A 26,259-nucleotide genomic window follows, 5' to 3' on the forward strand; every position below is an offset into this window, starting at 1 on the left:
AAACTAGTTATTAATAATATTTTCAATTCCAATTCAACCTATTGTGAAGTCCATAGAACTTGAAGAAGGAATCCAATGAAAGGTTAGTCGGATACCATTTAATTCTAGCTTTAAATTACTTATTGTTTAATGATTTTATTTCATTAAGTAGCAAGTTAAAAAACATTTAGCTTCTATTTATAACTGTTTCTTAGAAAAGAAAGGTAAATTATCTTGAAAATATCGCAATAGGTTGCCTTTTTTTATATATAATCGGTAATTTGCGCATGGCCAATAATTAGTAATGTAGGGAATCTCAGTAGATACAAAATTTACCATACCGGTACAGGAAAATACTACAAATAGTTAATACTGAGTATTCCAGAAATTTACTGTTCCTCTTGAGCTTAGTTACAAAATCATCTGATTACTACTGAAAAGTGCCAAAACTCAAATCTCTCCCATTAGAACAACAAATTTAGCATTATATGAGGCATGTAAAGGGCACAATAACATATTTTAGTTTCTCAATAAAATAAAACAATGTTTATTTTTATTAATTTATTTTCAAAATACAAACTTAACTGTATGTACAGAGAATCATTTCTTGCGGAGTTTAACTCTAAGACTGGTAAACATCTGGAAACAGGAAAAACAGAACATAGTTAGTGTAATTATAATACAGAATATTAGTTACATTAAACCCTCTTTGGATGAATGGGTAACTTCCTTGTGTTAATGCCAGCTTTCTGATAACAATTAAAAATGTAATAAAGAGTAATTTTATAACATATTAAACACGAGGTTTCATGTAGCAATAACAATTCATTCTCTTTGAAAAAATCCTTTTAAAATTTATAAAAAAGAGATGTTTCTTACATATCTATAATTTTTTATAACTATAAGTTCATTAATAATGGAATATGTAAGTTAACACTCATTTTTTAAACTATCCTGAATGACAACTTTTGAAAACAACAGGAGGAAACTAAATAAAGGTCACATTGTGGATTTATTATCAATCTTATTAACCCTTTAAGTGCTGAGTTTTCAACGATGCTGTCACCAAGTACTGCCAGGTTTATTTGCCACGAACAGATCTACTCAACAGTTAGCATACATCTCGCGTGTTTCTTGTCCACCATGATCAATTTCAGTAACATCTTCATTGTCAAATTGCTGCTAGAAACTCCAGATTTGTCACATCAGATCGTGATTAATCCACATTCCAATCACCATCATTCTCATAAAATTTACACATTACTGAAAGTCTTAACTCACAACAGCGCATCTGGATACATCTAAAATTGATAAAACATCCTTATTACTATTACAAATAATTTCTTCCATACCAACTAAACCACAATCAAAATTTAAAATATTTCAGTAGCAACCTCAGAAACGCAAATGAAAAAACAACTTTCTGTTTCTAGTGTCTTCGTAAAATTTCACCACATGCTTTCATATGAGGCGTGTTCAGAAAGTACCGTTTTTATTTAAAAAAATGAAAAAAAAAAAAACAAGTAAAACTATGTTTTTTTCAACACAATTTTATTTCTACATGAAAGTTCAAACCTTAAACTAATTTTCAACATTGTTTCCACTGATAGTCAAACACTTGTAGCAGGTTATCAATTTGTCTATACCCTCTTTGAAGAAGGTTCCCACCAACAAATGTAGCCATGACTCCATGGCAGTTTTCATTTCAACTTCGATTTCAAAGCGTTGGCAGCCTATAGCTTGCTCTTCATGTGCAGGAACAAGTGGTAGTGTCAGATGGTGCCAAGTCCGGGCTGTAGGGCAGGTGATCAAACTGCTCCCAACAAAATTGTCAAACCAATGTTTGAGTGTCATCAGCGGTATGGGTCCGAACATTTTCATGGAGCAACACAATTCTGTTACTAAGCATTTCTCTCTGTTTGTTTTGAATTGCTCGCCTTAGTTTTTTAAAAGTTTCGGAATACCTTGCCGCATTAATGGTTTCACCTCTTGGGAAAAAATCAATCAGCAAAACACCTTTTTGATCCCATTTTCAAACCTTGGGGATTGCGTGTCGCCACTCCATTGACTGCTGTCTGGATTCCAGTGCGACATGATGGACTCAAATTTCATCACATTATCCTCACTATTATCACTGTACCGTGTGAGAAAAATCCAAGCACTTCCGAGTCTCTTGGTTTTGTGCACGTCAGTGAGCAATTTTGGAACCTATCAGGAACACAGCATGCAATAACCTAACCGGTCCATAACAATTTTGTACAAAATAGTGCGTGAAATTTATTGGAAATTGTCAGATAGTGTTGTCATAGTGAAACATCTGTTCTCTTAGATTTTTTCGTAAACTGTCCTTACCAGATCATTGGTGACGAGAGAAGGCCGACCGCTGCAATTCTCATCTTGCACATTTGTTTAACCACCATTGAACATTCTAACCCACTTTCTCACCACTCCTTCACTCATCACACATTCCCCATAAACATCTTGAAGTTAACGATAAATTTCAGACGGTTTCACATTCCTTGCGTTCAAAAATCTTATTACAGAATGAATCTCACAATCGGCAGGATCACTAATTGTCTTAAACATTTTAAACTTTCAGAGAAAACTGAAAACACAACGTAGAACAACTAAAACGGCATCAGTCAGTGAACAAGGTCAACTAGTGCGCATGCGCAGAACACTAATTGCAGCGCTAAGGTGGCAGTAGAATGAAACGGTACCTACTTTCTGAACACGTCTCGTAGTTTCTTAGTCTCCAGAGTGTAGTAACAATTAAAAAGCACTACTGTGGATTTTTAGTGGTTCAAATAAACACTATTAGAGGCCAATCTGTATCATCTTACAGCTGCCATGCATCGTGTAGCGAAACAGCTGTTTGGCATGTGGTAAGACAGGTGTGAAAGTTGAACGCAATGGGGAATCATTCATGATAACTCAGGTGTAGCAGTTAAGGGGTTAAGAGAATATAATTTAAAACAATTTGAATACAACGTAACTTGTGAATCCTTTTCAATAAAATAAATAGTACAAATATTAGGAGTAACATTTTTCCTTTTACATAACACATATTGTATTTCACTGTTTTCACAGTTACACAGAGTTCAGGAAAGTTTAGATTGGGGTTTTGCTCAAGCCCCCCCCCTTAGTTAAAATCAAAATAACAGTTTTTGTTTTTATAAGATAAGTTACATGCAAACATGGGTTTTTACATTTTTTTTACCACTCAAGGGAAATGGTAAACACACTATCAAAATCATAACGGCCAATTTTAAGATATTTGCTTTTTACATCCATTAGGACATTTTAGGTAAAAACATGATTGGAAATCTTTGAATTTAAAATTTAGAAAGGTTTTTCCTGGAGGTATTACATACCAAAATGCAATACATACCAAAATTTAGTTCAAATAAAACCATCTATAAATGGTTTCTTATCATAGTTAAATTTTTACAATAATAGAAATTCAATTATTTATAACTATTGAATGAAACTTTTTCTATTTATACAAATTTTTGTGATTTTTAGCATCTAAATGGGCTATATAATAATGAAAAATTAATAAAATTGTGAAAAATATTTATTCTTTATACAAAATATAAAAATATAAATGCATTAGTAAAGTTATTTATCAACTACAACTGCAGCTAAAATTGATCACATTAGTAGGTTATGGTTGATGCTTATATATTCTCACTCACTCAGATAAAACTTTGTGAATATCACTGTTTTTGACTTAAGTGATGCCATTTTCTGGACCATTACACAATAGTTACTCTTATAAGTAAATATACACGAGAATCTTAATAATTGTTAGCTTTTTGACCATAAGTTTTGCTAGGTTGAAACTTATTATAGTTAATTATATAAGCTAAAACTCATGCACAAGTCTACAAACACTTACCTAGCTTTCAGTCTGTGTCCATTGGTTCCTCATCTTCCTCTTCTTCCTCGTCCTCATCACTGGAACTCTCGGACTCGGAACTAGACTTGAACCATTCCTGACTATCAATGTCACAGCTGACCAATGTCCTCCATTCCTCCAACTTGTGCAAGTCTATCAGACAAGTTTAGGATTAAAAAATCAGAATTAACTAATCTTGGTTATTTTCTAAACAGACAACCACAAACAAACTTTTAAATCTCCTAAATTAAAACTAAGTCACTTGTATTTTATAATCGGGAAAACAATTGGTACGAAAATCTTGAAATATTTCTTAACATTTAGAAAGTCCCAAACACATACATATAGTTTACTAGCAGTTGGTTACCTGCGGCTTCACACACAGTTTCCTGTTGAAAAACAGGACACTATTCACTTGTTTGGTTATAAAGAATAAAATTCCGTCCGTTTTAAATTCACTTTCTGTCTAAGATATTTCCAGTACTATTGTAGAGTTTGCCTTGTGCTCTGATCAAGAAAATATACACCCAGGAAAACTAACTTCAATTATAAAGCGTCCCCTTTCGGCTCTTTTAATTTACTTTCGATCTAACCAGATTCGATTACCTTATGTGTAAACATTCACAGCCTTGTACAATAAAGCAGTTTTTATAATGGTGTTTAAATAGTAATTCCATTTTATTAGATGGTTTGTATTAGATCATTGGTGCAATCTAAATTTAAAATTAGATAATAACTTTGTTTATGCAATTTTCACTACACTACTGATCAGCACTTTATCATAATTTAATATGTTTTAATATTTACATTTAATCAAATGTTTCTGCCTCTTTGATGAACTTCAGCTGAAAGTGTTAACAGCTGCTAAGTATCAGTTCACTTTGTATTCTGTCATACTCGTAGCGCAGTCTGCCGGATCCAATGTAAAACATTCCAAAATCAACAACAATTAATAAATTTAAAAAAATTAAATAAACAATTTAAATAGGTTAAAATTGTAATTCTAAACCATTCTTGAATCCACTTGAAGACACACACAAAATTTTCTTAAAAAATGGTCCAGCTGTTTAAGAGGAGTTCAGAGACATAAACACGTACACAAGAAATATATAAAAATAGTTTATATACCCAGAACTTTGTTTATTTTATATATTGTGAATACTGTGTTTATACAATTAAGTATAAACTGAAGTACTTATACTTAGTTTAAACAGAAGTATTTAGCTGTGTATCTTATTCTACTGTGAATCATGTCTAGAATTAAAAGGTTCCAAAAGAAGTTTTCATGTAAGAAACAAAGCAAAAATCCTAGATCTTCTACAACATCAGACTCAGTACAGAAAAAACCCTGTAAGTGCAGCACAAAAAAAAATTCAGCTTCAAAGTTTGATGTAAGTAGAAATGAAGTCATTGATGGGAGTATCCAAGGCCATTTAATATTTAATCTGGAATTATTGCATAATATTTGTGTCCTATTCACAGTTTGCAAGTTTATCTGAAATCTCTCATGGTCTATTTCTAAAGATATGCCTCGCAGAGGTACTACTGTTAAAGCTTGATAATTGTGATGTGAAAACAAATTTCAGTCAATGTTTTAAATTACTGTACAATAACTGTGTAGATATAATACATGTAGTTAACACTTTACTGTGGCTCTATACTGAGTGATCTTAAGTAGTCTTAACATCACAACACCCATACTAAGCGTGCAACAGTCAAATTGTTAAAGTATTATAACACCTTCACTGTGGTTCAATAATGAGTGATCTTACGTAGTCTTAACATCACAACACGCATACTAAGCATGCAACAGTCAACTTGTTAAAGTATTATAACACCTTCACTGTGGTTCAATAATGAGTGATCTTACGTAGCCTTAACATCACAACAAGCATACTAAGCATGCAACAGTCAACTTGTTAAAGTATTATAACACCTTCACTGTGGCTCAATAATGAGTGATCTTACGTAGTCTTAACATCACAACACGCATACTAAGCATGCAACAGTCAACTTGTTAAGGGGAGCACTTCGCCCTATCTTCGTAATGTTAACATAGGTACACTTATCTCAAGAAAACTACTTGAGGTATCTTCATAATTCTTTTTTTCATTTAAAAGAGGGCTTCTAGGGGAACACGTGGAACCAAAAAAAAAATTTTTTTTTGGCATATACCCTAAAAAGTTATTATATTTTTGTTTTAACGCTTGTCAAAAACCTATATAAATATGTGTATATGTATGTATATAAATATTGAACTCAGTGAAATGTGATGTTTTTTAGTGGTTCCACATATGTAAAACAGTGCTACAAACATACAAAAAAAATTTCATATTCCTACCATTTGTAGTTTTTGAGAAAAATGTACTTTTGTATTGAAAACCGCAACTTTCGGAAAAAACACAAAAAAACGGATAAAAAAAATACTGCTTTATTACCTTTTTCAGTACATTCCAGGTGCATAGGCTGGCTGATCTCCTTCCTGCTCCTCATATTCATCCTCCAGACTTCTTTTTAGTAAGTTTTTCTTCTCTGTCTAATTTTTTTCTCTATATCTTCTTGAGCTTTCTCTGCCTTCCAAATTCGCCGCCGGTTCAAGCTTTTTCATTGCTGTAATAAAATGCTGCCCTGGTGACACTCCTATTTCTTGAAATACTTTGCATTTGCCAATGTAGCCATCATTAAAAGCTGTAACAGCTTCATATATGCCAAATTTCAAAGTTTTAATCTCCACAAATGTTCTTTTAGGTATGTAGGTCCAAATGACATTGTTGAGGGACTCATTGGGATTTTGAGTTTTTCCCTTAGTACATTTGCCAGTAGAGTTGGATTGGCTAGATCTTGAAAAATAGGTTTAATAAATGTCATTAGGTTTTCAGGCAAGTGAAAATGGCTGCCATGATCATAGTTTTCATTGGATTTTACGGCTTTGCGGTACTTACACCAGGTTTCTTCATCATCTGGACATAGTCCATGTTGAGGCCTTTCATTAGAGACATCACATGGAAAAACTCTGCCCAAATGGCTTTTTTTCATGTCTTCAACAGAGTTTGTGTTTGCGTCTAATTGCCAATCCGTAGTATTTTTGGAGCTGAATAATGGCAGAATCTGTTAGCTTGTTCTTGCCGCCAAGTCGTGAGCCGTTCAGGGAGTGTTTTAGTCTTAGCTTTTTAGATTTTTTTAATCTCGATCCCATCCGTTTTCTGGACATGGCCTATGCATTCTATCTTTGTTATGGCAGTATCACATAGGGCTTGGCTTCGCATACACTGGAGTACGCCTTGCTGTCTCCATCACCAAGGTATTCAAGGTAACGAGCCTCATACAATGCCTGCGAGCGCTGAAAAATTGCGACTGCTCCAGCAACTTCCATGGCTCCACTAGAACCTTCAAAGTTTGCGATACAGCCATCACATGCGTGTTGTTTAGTTCTATTAGTGCATCTGCAATATTTAGATAAAATCTCGATGTCTAGGACCTTACCGGTTGATAAAGATGTCACTGATACCACTCCATTTAGTGAAAGGTGACCCCGCTTCTGCCATGAGCCATCAGCAGCTATAGCGAGGTCTCTGCAACCATCATTATCCGATACAGCTTCTTGCACAGCACTTTGCATTGACTTCTTACACACTAACTCAGCAATTGAACCCAAGTAATGCTCATGTTCATGATATCTCAAAGGCGGAGGTGTAAGATTCATAAAAGCGCAAATTTTCTCCGCAGCCACTCTACCTTTGCCTATGTTACGCATAGCATAAACCAAACGAAGATTTAGGTCATAAAATGTGTTAGGCCTATCAGACTTTGCTTCATTCTGATTAGTGTTAGGCCTGACTAATTCAGAGTTTGTCACAGTAATAGTGTTTTCACAATCAGAACAGCTGACTATAATTTTTGATGCTAGGCCTACAATGTGTTTTACTTTGTAAACAAGTTGGCCATGGCAATTTTTACACACTGAAACGTTACTAAGAGCCTCATTCAAACAATCCTATATTAAACTATTACAGTTTTCAGACTCATCATTTTCATTCAATTGGTACTGTTTCAAAAAAGGACTGACCTTCTTAGAAGATGCACTTTGAGGTCTTGGCCTATCCACATTTGGAGTATTGATACCTCGATTGTTACTTGATCCTGAGAAACTAGGCCTAGGACTAGTTGGAGGGGTTATGTTGATTTCCTTTGAAAACGCGTTTTCTTGAAAGCAGGCTTTGAACGTGGCATTATAAAATTCACTACACTTATAACAAAAAATACTCAGAAACTCTCCACTAAACTCACAAAAAACCATAATCATTTACGTAATTTTCACTCTCTAAAACAGAAATGTCAGTAACCAAAACATGTATGCTACCTAGGTTATAAGCAATGGTTATAAAACAGATGTTTTGTTGGTTAGTGTAAGTTGTTGACATAAACAAACTGTCACTGCCAACCAAATCATGAACATGACTGCAACGAAGTAGTACTATAACAGCACCATTCAAAGTGTGACTGCTACAGGCCCGAAACTGCCTGCAGGCCTATTTAAAAAAAAATATTTCGGACACTTCTAGTCATCATAAAAAAAATTTAATACCACCATTGTTATCGGGAAATTCCAAACTTTAATAAAAAAAAATAAAAAAAATTTGTAATTTTTGAGATTTTTTTACGAAGTGCTCCCCTTAAAGTATTATAACACCTTCACTGTGGTTCAATAATGAGTGATCTTACGTAGCCTTAACATCACAACACGCATACTAAGCGTACAACAGTCAACTTGTTAAAGTACTGTAACACCTTCACTGTGGTTCAATAATGAGTGAACTTACGTAGCCTTAACATCACAACACGCATACTAAGCGTACAACAGTCAACTTGTTAAAGTACTGTAACACCTTCATTGTGGCTCTACAGTGAGTGATCTTACGGAGTCTTAACACAACAGGAGTGATAATAACAATAATAATACTAAATTGATAGTTACTGTTATTATTTTCTAGAAATATAACTGTTAGCTGAATTCATTACTAAACCAACAAAATTAATTTCATGAAAAAACAATGTCAATACTACTGTGAATATCACGTTTTTATTTAAACTCCATTATTATTTGAACGTTTGGAACGAAAGTAACATGTTGACTTTCATACTATTAATGACCATCTAAATATATTATAAAAGGTTTAAGGCTATCTCAAGGCCATTCCTGTGCTCCAGTCTAATTTATTATTAGTGTATGTTCGGTACCAATCATGCAACATACCATGTGGAAAGAACTGGTATAATAACAGATATATAATTAAGTATCTGCATCTAGTTACCGAGAACGTGGAGGTCATTAAATGTGACAGTTTGGTCACCCTTTTCATACAGTCCCCCATACAAGTAGAGAGAACCGTGCTTGACCGCCAGTCCACAGTTCATGCGAGGGTGAGGATGGCAGGCAGTAGGACTTGTAGAGTTGTCTGCTGTGGCCACTGTATCTGAACTGGTAGCAAGTGACGGTCCGACAGTCACAGTGAATACTCCATCATCTGAAACCTTCTGGACTTCAGCCACCTGTAAAGAATTCATTTCAAATCAAATTTTATTCAAGATTAGGATAAATAGGCCTTCTGTAAAATTACTAGTCTCCCATGGGGCATCTCCTAAGATTGTGATATGGGACGTTTTTGTGGATAATCTGAAATTCTTTTGGCGGCGCCGACTTTTACAGTAATAAAAATGCATTTAAACATATTTTGACTTCGGCATTGATAGTCATTCGCCATTTCCATGATGTTATTTCTTACTCTATGGATTATTGATGATGTATGAAATATTGTTGGCAGTCATCTGGAATATCGGAAAAAAGTTATGTGTTTACAAACTTATGTTGTGTTGCGTCGGCCATTTGTTGTGATTCTGCTGTTGTTCTGCTAATTCGTCATCTGCATTTTTATTGTTTTGCTTGCTATTACTTTAGTTTACAACAATATTTGTTTTGTGAGTAAATATAATGAATCCATGACAGTATTAAAGGCATCAAGTGCTAGAAAGTTACTCAGATTTTCAAGTGACAGTGAAAGTAATGATTTATTCCTGTTATTACTCAGATAATGATCTGATCTTACTACCGTTGGACTTCTTGGGGATGCAAGTTTGTTTACATTGTTTTTTTACTCAAATAACAAATATAAGCAAATACAGCTCAGGCAAGGCTGCAAGAAGACACTTCCTATCAGTGTATTGAGTGCAAACTTGCCATGTGCAAAGAACCATGTTTCAAGACTTTCCACACTAAAAAAAAATGTAAAAATATGTCGATTTCAATTGTAAATATGTGTCACTAAAGTGACAGTAATGTCAATGCTGAATACAGCAAAATAATAATAATGAGAAATATATTTATGTTATAGACAAGAACATTGTGATTTTTTTGGTCTACTTTTTTTATTTCTTACAAAAAGCATTATGTTTTTAAGTTTTGAAACATAACTTTCTGTTTGAAAATATTTATGCACGAGCATTTATGTAGAAAGAGGAAGAACTCAGCTTTAAAATAAAAATGCAAGTCCCATGATTTTCTTATAATTGGTTAAAAAATTATATTTATTTAACAATCATCAAAACGGGCAGCAGTGTAAGAAATTTGTCAAATTTAGGAAAGAGCAGTGAAAGTGTTAACAGAAATTTGGATCCATATAAAGCATTTTTCAAATTAATTATCAACAAGTTTTACTCTTATTAACTTTTCCTAAATAGCCAGTGCCCAACTAGGAAGTTTGCTAAACATTTTTCTTTGTTTGGACCAAAGAATATTTATAAAAATATGTTTATTTAACATGCCACAGGTGTCTGGCAACCAGTCGAATTAAAGAATTTATTTTCGTCCCTATCTGACTTATTGGACTTTAGCTATATTTTTTAATTTACGCATAACAATATTTTATAAGCAAACATTTACTATAACTTTTCTACAATAAGCCTAAATTTTTGATTGCACAAGTTTTCAATTTCAATTTTGCCTTTTAATACTTTGGAACAAACATTAAAGCTAAGAAGTGAATTGAAACAGCAAAACTAATCAAATCTATTAAAGTATTCAGAAGCCTTTAACCAATGTATGATTGAAAACTTTTACCGCATATGAATGAGGTCAAAATTCAAGTCATGGTTTTTAATTTGGCCAACATTTGAATTATTATTTTGTAAACTTAAAAAAAATAGTTTATTTGTAACAAAACATAATAGCTGTTTTAATTGATATTCCTCAGCTGTTTTTTTTTCTAAAGAACAAGTAAAATATTAGATTTATTTTGGTCATAAATTACTTTATCATATGTTTGTAGTACAATATGTCAGTATTCAAGGGACACAAACCCCAAATTATCGGGAATATATGTTGCTTTCAATCATTAACTACTTGGAATTTCAACGTTATCACATGCTATAAGAATCGCCTATAACTTTCTAATTACTTTTATAATTATGATAAGAGTGTTGTTATAATGAGTAACCAATAATAGTACTCACTTCTGGTGGCGGTTTAACTCCTTTTTCCTCTTCCATTTCATCGTCTGAAACATCTTCGTCATCTTCTTTGTTACGTCTTCTCCTTTTAGGTTTGGAACCTTCTTTCTTGCCTGACAGAGTCACTGCAACATAAATTACTAATTGTAATAACATTAACTTTTCAATAATGAAACAATTTCTGTAATTAATATCTATTTTTTAATTAATATTCTACAACATGTCAAAACACTACTTACACACCTAAATTCTTGAAATACTTCACCCATGCTATTGAGAGCATCAGTCATCAGATGTTCAACAATAACTCAGTTTCAATTTAAGTGATGCTGTACCAACTTGACTACCATAGAGTTTTTTTTTTAAAGCAATGTGCCAAACCACAATTTTCACTGCACCACAGACCTCTAACCCACAATTCTGTACTTGCTGATAAAAACCTGTCTTGTTTGATTTTTGTTATTTTATTATTTTTTCCAGATTGAAAATTTTCCATAAAAACATATTACCAATGTAAATAAATGATCATAATATAGATATTTACCTGTTCGGAACACAAACTTTTCCAGGTCAAGAGAATGCAGATCGTTGTAGAAAACACCATCAATATCATCATCATCTTCATTATCTACATCAAAGACACCACCGAATGTATAAGCCTTGCCACCAGGCGCAGACGTGAGTGCAACTCCGCACCGTGCAGAGTACTTCGCTCCTCCAGGCTTCACCACACTCCACTTCCACTTCAGTCCAGACGTATCGTTCTCTGAAATAAAATACCTTCTCAGAAAAATGTCCATCCTAAATGTTTTGTTTTTATAAAGTCAAAATAGTTCTTTGTAATTTGTAGTATAATCTTTAGGGTTATTTGAAATCAACATTAAAGCAGAGTAAATATGTTCAAGTCTTTATTTGTAATATTTGTCCATTTTCCTGTTCACCAGTATTAAGAGGTCAGAATAGTTTGTGAAAACAAGATGGACATAAAACTGTTAATAAAAGGAAACAATGTGTCAAATCAAATCAATATGGCTTTACATTTATATTGTTGTATTAAGTTATATTGTTATATAGCTTAAAAATTTAAGGTAGATAAATTTAAAGACCCCAATTGATACTACAAACAAATAAAGTAATACCCATATATAGTCCAAAGATGCAGTTTAAAACAATTATTATTGAATAACATAGCCATACAGTAATTGAAAACCACAAACTCCATTGCTGGTCGAATTCCCCATTTAATAAAAGCAGCAGTTGCATAGTATATAACAAAACCTTGACTTTTATTGTTAACCCTTTGCACTTTGAGTAAAATTTGCACATACAAGGTGTGTCCAAAAAATATCCGACCGCCGACCAGTAGGCGGCCGCGGCTTAACCGATCGGCTCGAACTGGTTATTGGAGGGAAGGGGCGAGCCTACTCCTTCCCATATTAGGCATTGAATACGATCTGGTCACAGCGCTCTGTTCTGTACAGTACTGCCATGTGTGTACGTCGCATTTCAATATGACAAACGGCCATTCAGCAGCAGAGACGATTACTATGATACGGAAAGTTTATGGTGACGTGTCTATGGGCGATACACAAATAAAAGAGTGGTTTAGGCGGTTTAAAAATGGCCGCATATCAGTGGAGTGATGACCGATCTGGCAGGCCAGAAACGGCCAGAAGCGCTGAAAATGTTGAACGTGTTCGTGCAGCAATTAATGAAAACCGTTGATTGACTGTCCGAGAGCTGGAAGAAGATTTAGGAATACCAAAGTCGTCAGTTTGTAACATTTTACACGAAGATTAAAAATTGAACCGTGATTCTGCAAAATTTGTTCCTCGGCTGCTGACAGAAGACCAAAAGAACTGTCGACTTGAAATTGCACAGGACAATCTGGATTTGATAAAAAGTTAATGGCTACGACCCTGAAACAAAGGCTCAATCTTCACAGTGGAAAACTCGGGAAAAGCAACGGTTGAAAAAAGCAAGACAAAGTCGAAGCAATGTCAAGACAATGCTGACAGTTTTTTTTGACCAGGACGGCGTTGTTCATCACGAATATGCTCCAAGAGGCCAGACAGTAAATAAGGAGTATTATCTTGGGGTCCTAAGGTGGCGATCTTGGAGATGCAGTGCGAAGGAAACGACCTGAACTGTGGACAAGCCGTGACTGGATCCTGCACCACGACAACGCGCCAGCTCATTCCTCAAATCTTATTCAGCGTTTTTTTGGTAAAACACGACATCAACCAACTACGACAGCCTCCCTACAGTCCTGACATAGCTCCTTGTGACTTCTAGCTATTTCAAAAATTAAAAATTCCTTTGAAAGGAAAAAGATTTGACAATGTTAAACAAATAAAACAAAATGCGACGAAGGACCTGTTAGCCATTCCGTAAAATGAATTTAAGGAGTGTTTCCGGAAGTGGGAGGAGCGTTGGAATAAGGTAGTGGCTTGTGGAGGGGAGTACTTTGAAGTGGAGCAGATTGCCGTTGCCGCTGAGTAACGTCAGTTCATGCCAAACGTCAAAGTCGGATAAGTTTTGGACACACCTCGTATATTAGCTTTAGCAGATGTACTTTCAGTACAGTTACATCCCCAGCTGCATTAAAAAAGAGCATACTACATGAATCTGTGTATTCTTAACATTTTACTAAAAGATGCTAAAACAGAAAATCCTTAATGTTTAAAAACAAAATTAAGACTATATGAATAAATATTTGTCCTTATTTAATTTAAGCACCACCATATAACTTAACATTAATTTAGTATTTATTGTTTAACATGGCATATATTCACTGTTATTAGTTGTTACTATTAACTTTGTAAATGTGAACCATAGAATAACTAATTGAACTGATTAAAATATCTCAGATAGTTAAAGGGCAGGGGATATTAGAATCCTTTTGTCGCCTTTATTCTATAATCTCTTGGTATTGATTCCAGATTGAAAACCACACACTCTGTACAAAGAAAATTTTATAGAATATATTCCAGTAAGTAATTACACTTATTATAATACATTTACTTACTGTCAGGAGAGAGTAAGAATGCATCTGTGTGTATTGTTCCCTTGTCTTCATCCTTCTTCAACTTAACCTTGCTGTAGCCACCGAAGATGAGAACTTTAGAGTCTGGTGTGGCAACCATCTGGCAGGCCGACCTTGGGGCAGGTGGTGTACCTGTACAGACAAAGACTTGCAGAACTTATAACATTTCAAGAAAGCGTTTTTGTTTGTATCCCGTTTTGGTGCAAATACTAAACCTAGTGACAATGAGAATCACCTCAAAAGGGATAAACCTGGCAACTATTTTGTAGAACAGATTGCATCAAAATGACCTGATCTTTACTCCTCTTTTAAAATTGGAACATTAAATATCTTAAATATTATTGAATATCTTTGGGGACATTTACTCACCAGAATTCTGACCGAATAACGTATTTGTGACTAAATTTAAGAACAAATATCCTAAAAATAGTGAGAATTTAAACTTGGAAACTCAGCCCAATCAAAAAATATCATGATTGACAATAGGTTTAATGATAAACAAATATTGACTACTCCTCTAGAAGACATGAACCATAGTGTAAATACAATAGAAGGTAGGTAAAAAGCTGGCATAGTGCAATGGAATGTGCAGGGACTTCTACATAAAATTAATGAAATAAATTATCTAAATAACAGGTTTGAAGTAGACATTTTGTGTATATGTGAACACTGGTTAGCTCAAAATAGCTCAAAATGAGATTGCGGACATATGTATACCAGGTTATGACTTGGCCAGTGCATATTACAGATCATCCGATAGGAGAGGTTATACCAAATCTGGAAGAGTAGGTGTTGACGTACCAGACTTGGTGGAACTTTCAATTCAAGATACGTGTGAAATAGCTGCCATTTACATTAAAGTGTTGAACCCTACCTGTCTAGGTGTGTACCATGTGCCGTTGAACAACAATTTCAATATGTTTATTGAAGGACTATTCAATTTATTATCTATAATTCTAGGAATAAGTCAAATTCGTCTCTGGTATTGAGTGTAGATTTCAAGTATAAGTTATCACAAACTATAGGTTATTTCACTGTGACTTTTGGGCTACCTGGTATAAATAATACCATAATCAATATTATATTTATAGTTAACTTAAATATATAATGAACAATGTGGTTTCACATTTCAAATTGTAACCGCTCGCGCCATTGTTTGTATAAGGATTCAGTGTAGTTCAGCCATTCTCATATTTCATAAAATATTTTACCGCAGTCAATGTATTACAAGAGAATAGTACTGTCGGAAAATTGAATGCTGCCACTTCTAGGATTAAGTGCATAACTAAGAGAGTGTGTGAATGGAGTTCACAAACAATCAAACAATGCATGTTGTGATTCTTGAAATATGCTCGTTAGAATGAATGATTTTTAAATTTTAATCTTATTGTAGTTATGTATTAGATAACTTATTCACCGAAAAGATCAAATAAAAAATTATCTTCAAAATAAGTCTTACTGATTCAGACAGCAAATGTCTGAAAAATTTATGTTACCTTTACAGTGTTCATTTATTCACCATATGATTGTGCAACACATTTGAAAAACCTTTTTAAAAAAGTTTTTAAAGTTTTTACTCAGAACTATTATAGTCTATATTTTATGTACAATGGAATTGTCATACCACTAAAAATAATTTTAATTGAATCAAATACACACTTTTTATAAATTGTATTTGTTTTAAGTTTGACATAAATAAAATAAACTGATTATTTACTTATCATTTTGTAAATATGTTTTCTATAATTTTTTAATATAATACTTATTTTATACAATGAAAATAAAACAAAACAAGTACTATCATATACTAAAATCCCAACAGACAAGCTCGCCAGGTTTAAAACCTATTTTTTCTTAAAGGTTATTTTGGATAATTAAATTTTCAAGAGATCTATTTGTAGGGTTTCACTGACCAGTGAGATGTAGGGGTGAGTGGGAAATAGAAAGAAATACGGAGAGAGGACAGGCTGGAACTGCTGGAAGATAGCATGTGGAAAGATGGAGGGTGCTGGAATTTTTGAAGGTTAATGACAATGGTAATGACTAAAGGAAGGACTAAAATATATAGAGAAATTTCCAAAACAAAGTAATTAAGTATAATACTACAGAAGTATTATGCTAAAAAGAACTAAAACATTCCAGTTAACCTAAATATTAACAAACTTAATTAAGTGTGTCTATTACAATAATAGAACAAATGTAACAAATAAGCAGTATAATCTTACCTGAGGGTTCTATTTTAGTCCATGTCCGAGTCTCCAGGTTAAAGCAGTGAACATCATTAAAATATTTGTACTCCCGCAGATTGTCATGAAATCCACCAAATACAATCAGCTGTTTTTTGACACAAACCATTCGATGTCCACTTCGAGAGGAAGGTGCACCAGCAGCACTGATTGACAAAAAAAGAATCCAAAACTCATGGAAACATAATAGTTGGATAGAAACCTTCATTCTTATAAGTCTTATTACAAATCTGAATTAAATAAGTAAATAATATATATTTTATGACTGCATTCGTACAAAGAAATAGTTTTGGTGTTAAAGCAAAAAAGAAAACCTCAAGGTATATCTATATAGATACTCTGAATTTAACACCAAAATTGTATTATTAAACATATTAATGTACTAAAAAGTCAATTCAATTTATTATAAAGGATCAGGACTTAAATTTATTAGTGCAATTTATTTAAGTCCCACAATGTTGTTATATTCAACAGTTACATCCAATTTATAATTTTATTATCTTGTATTTCAACAGTCCTGCATTGGTTGAACCATTTGAATATCAGAATTATATTAATAGTGAAATACAACATAGCTATGGTGGGAAGGGTTGATTCATGCTTTTATTACTGCCACTATGTCAGTTTGTAGCAACATATATGTAAGACTTAGATAATAATCAAATTAATAGATTCAATGAAACTACCCTAATTGTTTGTTTAACTATCCTGGCAGTTGATTGTTATCTATTAGATTACCACACTTTTTAAAACTTAAACTTACAGAATATAGGGTCTGAATAGCATGGTGAGGCCTGATAGCATTAGACACCCTCTTTACTGCCCTCAGATCTTCGCCCACCAGCTTAACTGTTACTGTCCCAGGAAGTCAGTCAGAACTAAGGCAGTAGACGCATAGTCTTGTTGTGACTTGTGCATTGTTATTGTACTGAGTGCAGTTAAAAATAGATATAACTGTCACTGTCCCAGGAAGTCGGTTATATCTATTTTTTGTACTTTTTCTTTTACTATTCATTGAAAAATAAAAGAAAGAACAATATGTTTTATATATGAAAATGAAAGTTTAGAATCTTGTCTTTTCATTGATATATGCTATGTTTAGATTAAATGTAGTTAACATGAAAGCATGAGTTAAAGGAGAATAGTACACTTCTACTGCCTTAGTCGTGATTATTTCTTGGTCAGTACAATTAATTGTGTATAGTATTAGCTTGATGTGAACCTTTTTGTGAGTGTAGTGTTGTACGAGAGTAATTTTTAAAGTAAAAACTGATTGTCATGTGACGTCCATTAAAGGTTAACTGCTCTTGGCCAGTCCCTCACTACACCACCATTATGTTTCATATCTCTGCTGGTGTCGGTTGTGTGGTTATACTGCTTTGTTTGTCACTATGTCAAACATTAATCCCGCCGATTGTGAAGTGTGCTCATTAATTCGGTTTTTATACGCAAAAAAAATACGTCCTGATGAAATTCACTGGAAGCTTGTTAAGTTTATGGTGAGGGTGTAATGAACGATGGAAATGTGCGAAAATAGTGTAGACATTTTAATAAAGGAAGGGCAAATGTTCATGATAAAGAACGACCTAGATGCCCTACTGCCATGAATGAAGATTTTATACAAAAAGTTGATGAGTAAATTTGCCAAAACAGGCGTTGGGGATTACTGGATCATCCACCATACTGCCCTGACTCAGCACCATCAGACTTTCATCTTTTTCCAAAACTTAAGGAATTTATTGGTGGGAAACGCTTGGAAAACGAAGAAATGTTGGAAGAAACAGTTACTAACTGGTTTGACAGTCAAGAGGCAGAATTCTTTGATGATGGGATCCAAAAGCTGGTACCCATGACTTGAAAACTGTTTAAACATTCATGGTGACTATGTAGAAAAGTGAATAAATGTTTATAATTTATTTTTTGAAATAATTTAAGTTCATACATAAAGTTTTCCTTGATCCATTATAAAACGGTTCTTACTTAAAAAATGACCCTCGTATTTTGTACAATTTATTCACAAAATGAACAAAGTGACGCATTAATCACGCCTTTTGCTTTTTGGCAATATCATTGCATACAGTAAGTAATGGTGTTGTGTTATTAGCAGTAGTACAGTAGTTTGTAGACTAATAATTGTTGTGTAAGAAATTATATTATTGGCTGCTGATACCAAACGGCTTGGCTGATTTCAATTCTTTTTACAAAATACAGCATTTTTTATGAGCTTCAATTTGAGGTGTCACAAGGTATTAGTTACCATTTCAAAATTTTGGCTTTGGGCATGGGGGTGAGCATTCTCATATTGAATTTTTTTCCCCCCAATTAGTCTATACACTCCTGTTTACAGAATTTTGATACTTGGGCTATAAGCCTTTAATACGAGTTTTAAGTTTTCAAATGAACACTCTGTATACATTAACAATATTATAATACTGTTTTAATCTGTCAATTAAATTTTTACCCAGAGCAGAACAAGGATTCTCATCTGCAGACCAGCAGATTTTGTCAATATCATCATAACAGAGACAAAGAACCTCTAGAACCAACCGTAGATAATTTATTTTTAGTAGTCATAGTTTCTATAAATTGTTATACATTTTTAGATGAAATTACAATATTATGGTTATTAAGGGTTTTAAAAACTGTTAAAAGTTAAGAAATCTTTCTATCCTCACTCTAACTTCCAGACAGTTTCACATGTCAAATGTAGTTTACAGCTTGGATTTTTCACTCACTTGACTTTCTCCCAGAGGTTGGTAGCAAAGTGGAAGACCCATAGGTCTCTGTAGTGGTAGAACTGTGACTGAGTGGGGCTCGCGTACTCTCCTCCAAACACCCACAGCTGGCCTTTGTTAGCAGCGAGAGCCACAGCCTGATGAGAGCACCGGGGTGGAGGTCCTCCAGGAGCTTTCACCAATGTCCACTCTCCCCGTCCGACATTGTACAGGAACAGCTCATTGTAAAGAAATGTCTACACAAACATTCGGTATCACATTTGTACAACAAGAGCAATTTCATTCAAAATCAGTTGCTATATTACCAAGTATTGTGAATTCAAGTTGCACAAAATATTAGATGTATAAAACATTATTTCAAGTACCGGTACACCTTACTTATTTGAAAGGAAATGAGTTAAAATAGTTACTTAACAATAATATTTTATGTTATATTTCAAATGTGTCATAGAACTGATGAATATGTATAACTAAGGTTTCGACCGTAATTCAATTGTAACTATTAATCATCTTATTATAAAAATTATATTCAACAAATTTATACACTTTTGTTTATAAGTAATAAACTATTTTGACAAAATTCATAAGACATTCAGTGGTCAAGTCATTGTTTATTAATTTTTTTAACAAAATGTACAAACAAAACCTGCTAGAATCGAATTTCAATCTATCATGAGTCAAATAGGATTCCAATATTGAAAACATATAGAAATTTATTGAGATAAAATTAATATCTACATACTAATTAATGAATATATTTCTATATACTATACTGGTAAAGCACTTTTTGGATCACCACAATTAAATTTTATATAATTTATAATAATGAACTGTAATGTAGAACAAATATATTATATGGAAAAATAATTATTTCTTTGGCCTTTTATACTTACAAGAATCTTTGCAAACAATACCAATTGCTTCATTATTTTAGGTAAATATGAATATGATGGCCAGTCCTAGATCTATAGTATGTTCATGCCATTCAAAGAAATTAATAATTTTGTAATACTTTTTTAAAGTTCTTCTCCCACCTCACTCTCCATTTGCCGACCTACTAAACTAAGTTTGCAATGGTTACTAGTTTTAATAATAGTATACAATTTTGACGACAGCATGGCACTTTCGTTATTGTTTATTTTGATGATTTATCAAAAGTTTATGAAATCCTGTTGATACATCACTGAGTTGCCGGCCACTGCTTCCTACATTTATTCATTTAGGTACGTGTGCTTCTGTTTCAAAATAGGACATAATTTAAATGTATTAATTTAAATTATTACAATTACTTCTGGCCTCCAACAAGTTAATCATTTTCAACTAATCACTTGTATTTTCAGTATATGTGAGTAATTTTTAATTAATTAGTAGGTCTAAGTTCAGTGTTAATAAGTGTAATCGTCGTAATACATCATTATTTTCCTCAGAATTTTACAGGTATTCAGATGCAAGAACTAATTCAAATCGGTAAAACATTACTTAAATCAACACTAAAACATACTTAGGGGCAGAATGCTATTCAAAAATTTGCCTGAAAAATGGAAATTCATTTGCCACAAGAAGAAAGGCACATACCACTTATATTACATATATTAAACTGGATCTACTGACAGAGCTCAGGATGTGCATATGTAAACATACAAAATATTATTTATTTTATTTTTAACACCCTGTATATGTCATCAATTTTTACTGAATTATAAATTTGGAAGATATAAAAAGGCAAAAAACACTCAGGTCCACATTTACATCTATCATGAAAGAGAAACAATGGCCACTTACTCTATTATAAAACCATCCACTTAGACAGTCAGCAGTCCTATGTGAATATTTTTATGCATCTGACTGGAATTACAGTGCCTTTTGTTTTGAACATTGTGTTAAATTTGGAAAGTAGCTTTCTAGGCTTTACTATTATTTATTAAACTTTTACATTGGAGACTACACTGTTCTTTTATTTCATTTGTCGCTTCTAAAAAACTGTGTCTTAATTTGTCATCTCTGCATCGGCAGCAGTCACACTACAGTAATGAAAAGGTTTATTGTAAACACTGACAATTAGATATTGTTGTAAACATCCAGCTGCAGTTTTGACCATACTACACTTAGTACTGGTAGAAACTGTGTGTCTCTTCATTCAGACACAGAGTTATACTGAATAATAATAGCTGTCGTAACAAGATAGAACAACTCTAACAGCAGCAGCTCTTCCGCATACAGAAATCTTCTGCACAGTGCAGTACATTAATTTGTGTATATAGCTTTTATCCATAGAGAAAACACTGTTCTAAAATTGATTGATAATGTTTCAAAAAAGATTGAAAAATGTGGCATTTTATAATTTTTCTGCAGTATGTAATTTTTATTTAGTTATTTTGGTAAAATAAATTTAAATGAAACATTTTGTCATATTTATCTTGTATCAAAAATTAATCTACATAGTTAGTCATTTTAAAGTCATATTTGAACTTTATGGAATGATGTGAATAAACTGATGAATATTAGTATATATTTTCTTTTTAATATAGCATTTCTAGCTATTATTAAAAATAATTCTGCAAAAATCAATCTACATAGTTAGTCATTTTAAAGTCATATTTGAATTTTATGGAATGATGTGAATAAATTGATGAATATTAGTATATATTTTCTTTTTAATATAGCATTTCTAGCTATTGTTAAAAATAATTCTGAAAAGGTATGTCCAAAAAGTATCTGACCTTGACTTCTGGCATGAACTGACGTTACTCAGCGGCAACGGCAATCTGGTTCCTTTCAAAGTACTCCCCTCCACAAGCCACTACCTTATTCCAACGCTCCTCCCACTTCCGGAAACACTTCTTAAATTCATTTTTCGGTATGGCTGACAGGTCCTTCATCGCATTTTGTTTTATTAGTTCAACATCGTCAAATCTTTTTCTTTTCAAAGGAATTTTTAATTTCGGAAATAGCCAGAAGTCACAAGGAGCTATGTCAGGACTGTAGGGAGGCTGTCGTAGTTGGTTGATGTTGTGTTTGACCAAAAAACGCTGAATAGGATTTGAGGAATGAGCTGGCGCGTTGTCATGGTGCAGGATCCAGTCAAAGCAAATTTTGCCGAAACAAGGTTCATTTTTAAATCTTCGTGTAAAATGTTACAAACTGACGATTTTGGTATTCCTAAATCTTCTTCCAGTTCTCGGACAGTCAATCAACGGTTTTCATTAATTGCTACAGGAACGTTCAACATTTTCAGCGTTTCTGGCCGTTGAAGGCCTGCCAGATCGGTCATCACACTCCACTGATATGCGGCCATTTTTAAACCGCCTAAACTACTCTTTTATTTGTGTATCGCCCATAGATACGTCACCATAAACTTTCCGTATCATAGTAATCGTCTCTGCTGCTGAATGGCCAAGTTTTTGGCAAAATTTAATGCAAATGCGCTGCTCAACTTGTTCAGTCATATTGAAATGCGACGCACACACACAGCAGTACTATACGGAACAGAGCGCTGTGACTCACTGAGTGACCGGATCGTATTCAATGCCTAATATGGGAAGGAGTAAGCTCGCCCCTCCCCTCCGATAACCGGTTCGAGCCGGTCGGTTACGCTGCGGCAGCCTACTGGTCGGCAGTCGGATACTTTTTGGACAGACCTCGTATTTACTTTCTTATGATGTTAGACACTTTAAAAACCTGACTTAAAAAAGATGAGGCTGATAGCTCTGTGGGGGCAGTCATAACTGTTTTCATGAGGCTTTGTGGGAATTAATAGATTATTAAACTTTTTGAATACTTCAGACTTTTTAACACTCATAATTCTGTTTAAAACATTTGTTTTTCAAATGTTTTTGTAATAAAATAAAAACCGCAATTAAAGGTTACAATATAACTGTCAGTCATTTATCAAAATAGTCAAATTGTCATTTATAATGTATTAAGTAAGAACTGCAAAGTGTAAAGTGATTGTAAAATCTTTAAACGTAAAATTGGCCTATTGTTGACTTAGTTTTTTATAATATGTCATTTATATAACAAACTTTACAAACTAGTTTTTGGCAAAAAAATTATTACTAGTAAGCTATTTATTTTGCACTTACTTTCTGGCCATTAAAATATTCCCCTCCAAACAAAATAAGCTCATCCTTCTCAGGATGTGCTGAGAACGAGAAGTTAGAACGACACGATGGTGGAGGAACAATCTTCACAATTACTTCTTTTTGTTTTCGTTCTTCTTCTTCAATCTGAGCCACTATTTTCTCAATTTCATCCTAAAACATAACATTCATATTATAACTGTTAATACAGGCCAAAAGTTGAACACAGAAACTGATTTATAGAAGTACGTATCAGTGAATGTAATGTAAAGACTATTAAGTCCTGTTATCCTCAGATTATATTCGTTTTAACTACTATCTTATTCCACATTATCCGCTTTAAAACTGCTTCCATTTAGTCCTGAAGCTACTGTATATTGATTAACCTACTAATAATAATAATAATAATGTCAAACATATCATGACTGGTAGAAGCTAACCACTTAAGGGAAGAAAGCTGTTGAAACACTCACCATGCATTTATTATGGGAGTACCTTTATGTACAGTACATATATATTTGTTATAAAAAAATCTACTGTACCTATGTTTATAAAATGTTTATATAATTTTTATAGTAGAGCCTATATATGCTAATGGCAAAATTATAACATTTTAATGTTAGGTACTTGTTTCAAAAACATTTTTATTTATTTAAGAACTTTTTTGTAAATCAGTTTTGTTATTACAAAACCAGAATTTTTTATTAAACCTATCTTAACACTTCAACTATAAATTGTGTTTTATAGTGAACTACAGCTGCAGTAAAAATATCACACTCCTAGGAATACCTAAAACTAAAATAAAGGAACATTTGTCTTTAAAAAAAGGGCCTTCCGGGAAATAGCAATTAGAGAAATAGTAAAGGATTACTTTTAGAACTGTCCTGGGCCATACTCATCATTACCCCCTTCTTCTCATTTTCTTTTCTGTTTGGTTCTTACTTCTTTCGTAATCGCTTCAGCTGCTTTTTTGGCCTTCCGTACTCTTGCTTTGTTGAACATGACTGGACCCAATTGAATATTTTTTTCCATATTGTGATTAAGTTTTCTAAAAACTGCTATCATTACTCTATAATTAAATGAAATTCCTGCACCCATGACCCCAACAACTTATGTATATATAACCCAAAAGTTTGTTTTAGGACACTACTCCGTAATTACAGTACATGATTCAGACTTTTGTTCGGGTTTGAGTATGACCTTGAAGGCATTTTTTCTCAAACGTAATCTTTTTTTACCTTAAACATTTCAGTATAATGCGAAAAGTATGTAGATTTCACAATTTTGTAAAAAAATTTCAACATGTTTTAAAGTGTTTCTCCATGTACCTAAGGGGTAACCAAAACATTAATTTACCTTAAAAATCAAGCATTTATATAAAGTAGGAGCATTTATATAGTATGAGATCAAATTTTTCAAATCACTAAGACAGGTAAACAATAAAAACACAATAAGGAAATAGCAAGGTGTACCCCATCAAGCACACACACCGCTTTACAAAAGCCTGGTGTGTACCCGATTGGGTACATACAACAGCAGTTGTGAAAGATCTTGTGTACACGATGGGGTACACATCGTCGTTAACGTGTTCATAAATTAAAATCATTTAGGTACTGGGTAGGCTAGTGACATCAGCAAGAACAATGGAAATGAACTTGCGATTTTGGTCTTGAAATATATTTTTAAACATTGAACAATGTTTATAATGGTTACAGGATAATGACCTTGATGCTGGTGACCCATTTGAGCATTTTAAATGCTGTCAGACCTGTAAAGTGTAAGTACTACGCTGTTCAAACATAAAATTTAAATAAAGTTTTGTTACTTTATATAATCTCAAATAAATACATTTCTTATACATATAAAAACATAGCTTCACTATAATTCAATTCGACATTATTCCAAATTAATTCAAAGTAGGCCTAAAATCATGTGTTTAGTATATGAGTAATGACCGCAAGTACAATAATGGCGATGTAGGTGTGGTCTTTGTCCAAAGGAGTCATACACATTTATCCTTGAAAATAGTAGAATGTGAGTTATGTTACATTGTTTTGTATAAAATACTTTACAAATATTCATAGGGTAGATATTTTTTTATTTATCATTAATATATTAATTTTTAAGATGTAAAACCAGCAGAACCATATTCTTGCTTAAAATGCCTATTACGTAATTTGGTTCAATTTTTTTTTCAGTATTTTTAGATGTCACGATATTGAGAATGTGATACTCATGAAAATCAATGATTCAATAGTCATTACCATCATTATTGTGCCGTGGTGGCCGCTTATTATACTGCAGCACTTGTGGCCATTACTTATACAAATGATTTTACTTTGTTTGAATAAATTTGCAACAATATTGTAATTGAATACTTAAAAACAACAATAATTAATTGTAAATAATTAATAATGTTTTATTCATTACTTTTTAAAGCATATAATTATGTTGTACTAATTAAACTAAGGTTGTAATCTCATATTAGATCTCACCTCTCCTTTAACAGCCAACTCTTTCTTCATTTTTTGAGACAACTTCTTATCCGTTTTGGCTGCTGTTTTTTCAGCTCCTTTCCCCTTTTTCTTATCTTTTTTGCCCATTTTAAACAGTCACTACACACTCAGTATTCAAAAACCTGAGGTAAACTTTGAGGTTACCTTATTACTTACAAGAAAACATTTGTAACAAGTTCTCAAAACCCAACACCATCAACATCAACACGTGTTGGGGTTATTTAGACACTAGCTCACTGCCAGGGTAGCCAATA

At 33.1% G+C, this 26,259-nt stretch overlaps 1 protein-coding gene across 1 annotated transcript; it reads right to left on the reverse strand.

Moving 5' to 3' along the window:
- Positions 1 to 510: 510 nt before the first annotated feature.
- Positions 511 to 26,259, reverse strand: LOC124368911 (kelch domain-containing protein 4). The gene is made up of 10 exons (XM_046826447.1): positions 25,985 to 26,259; positions 23,493 to 23,663; positions 19,411 to 19,646; positions 16,655 to 16,821; positions 14,412 to 14,561; positions 11,928 to 12,149; positions 11,387 to 11,508; positions 9,193 to 9,430; positions 3,881 to 4,033; positions 511 to 618 (listed from the first exon to the last, which is right to left on the reverse strand). Exons 1-9 carry the CDS (start codon positions 26,090 to 26,092, stop codon positions 3,888 to 3,890), a joined length of 1,560 nt encoding a protein of 519 aa, XP_046682403.1. The 5' UTR covers positions 26,093 to 26,259; the 3' UTR covers positions 511 to 618; positions 3,881 to 3,887.

This window comes from Homalodisca vitripennis, chromosome 1, assembly GCF_021130785.1.
Source record: "Homalodisca vitripennis isolate AUS2020 chromosome 1, UT_GWSS_2.1, whole genome shotgun sequence".
Taxonomy (NCBI): Eukaryota; Metazoa; Arthropoda; class Insecta; order Hemiptera; family Cicadellidae; genus Homalodisca; species Homalodisca vitripennis.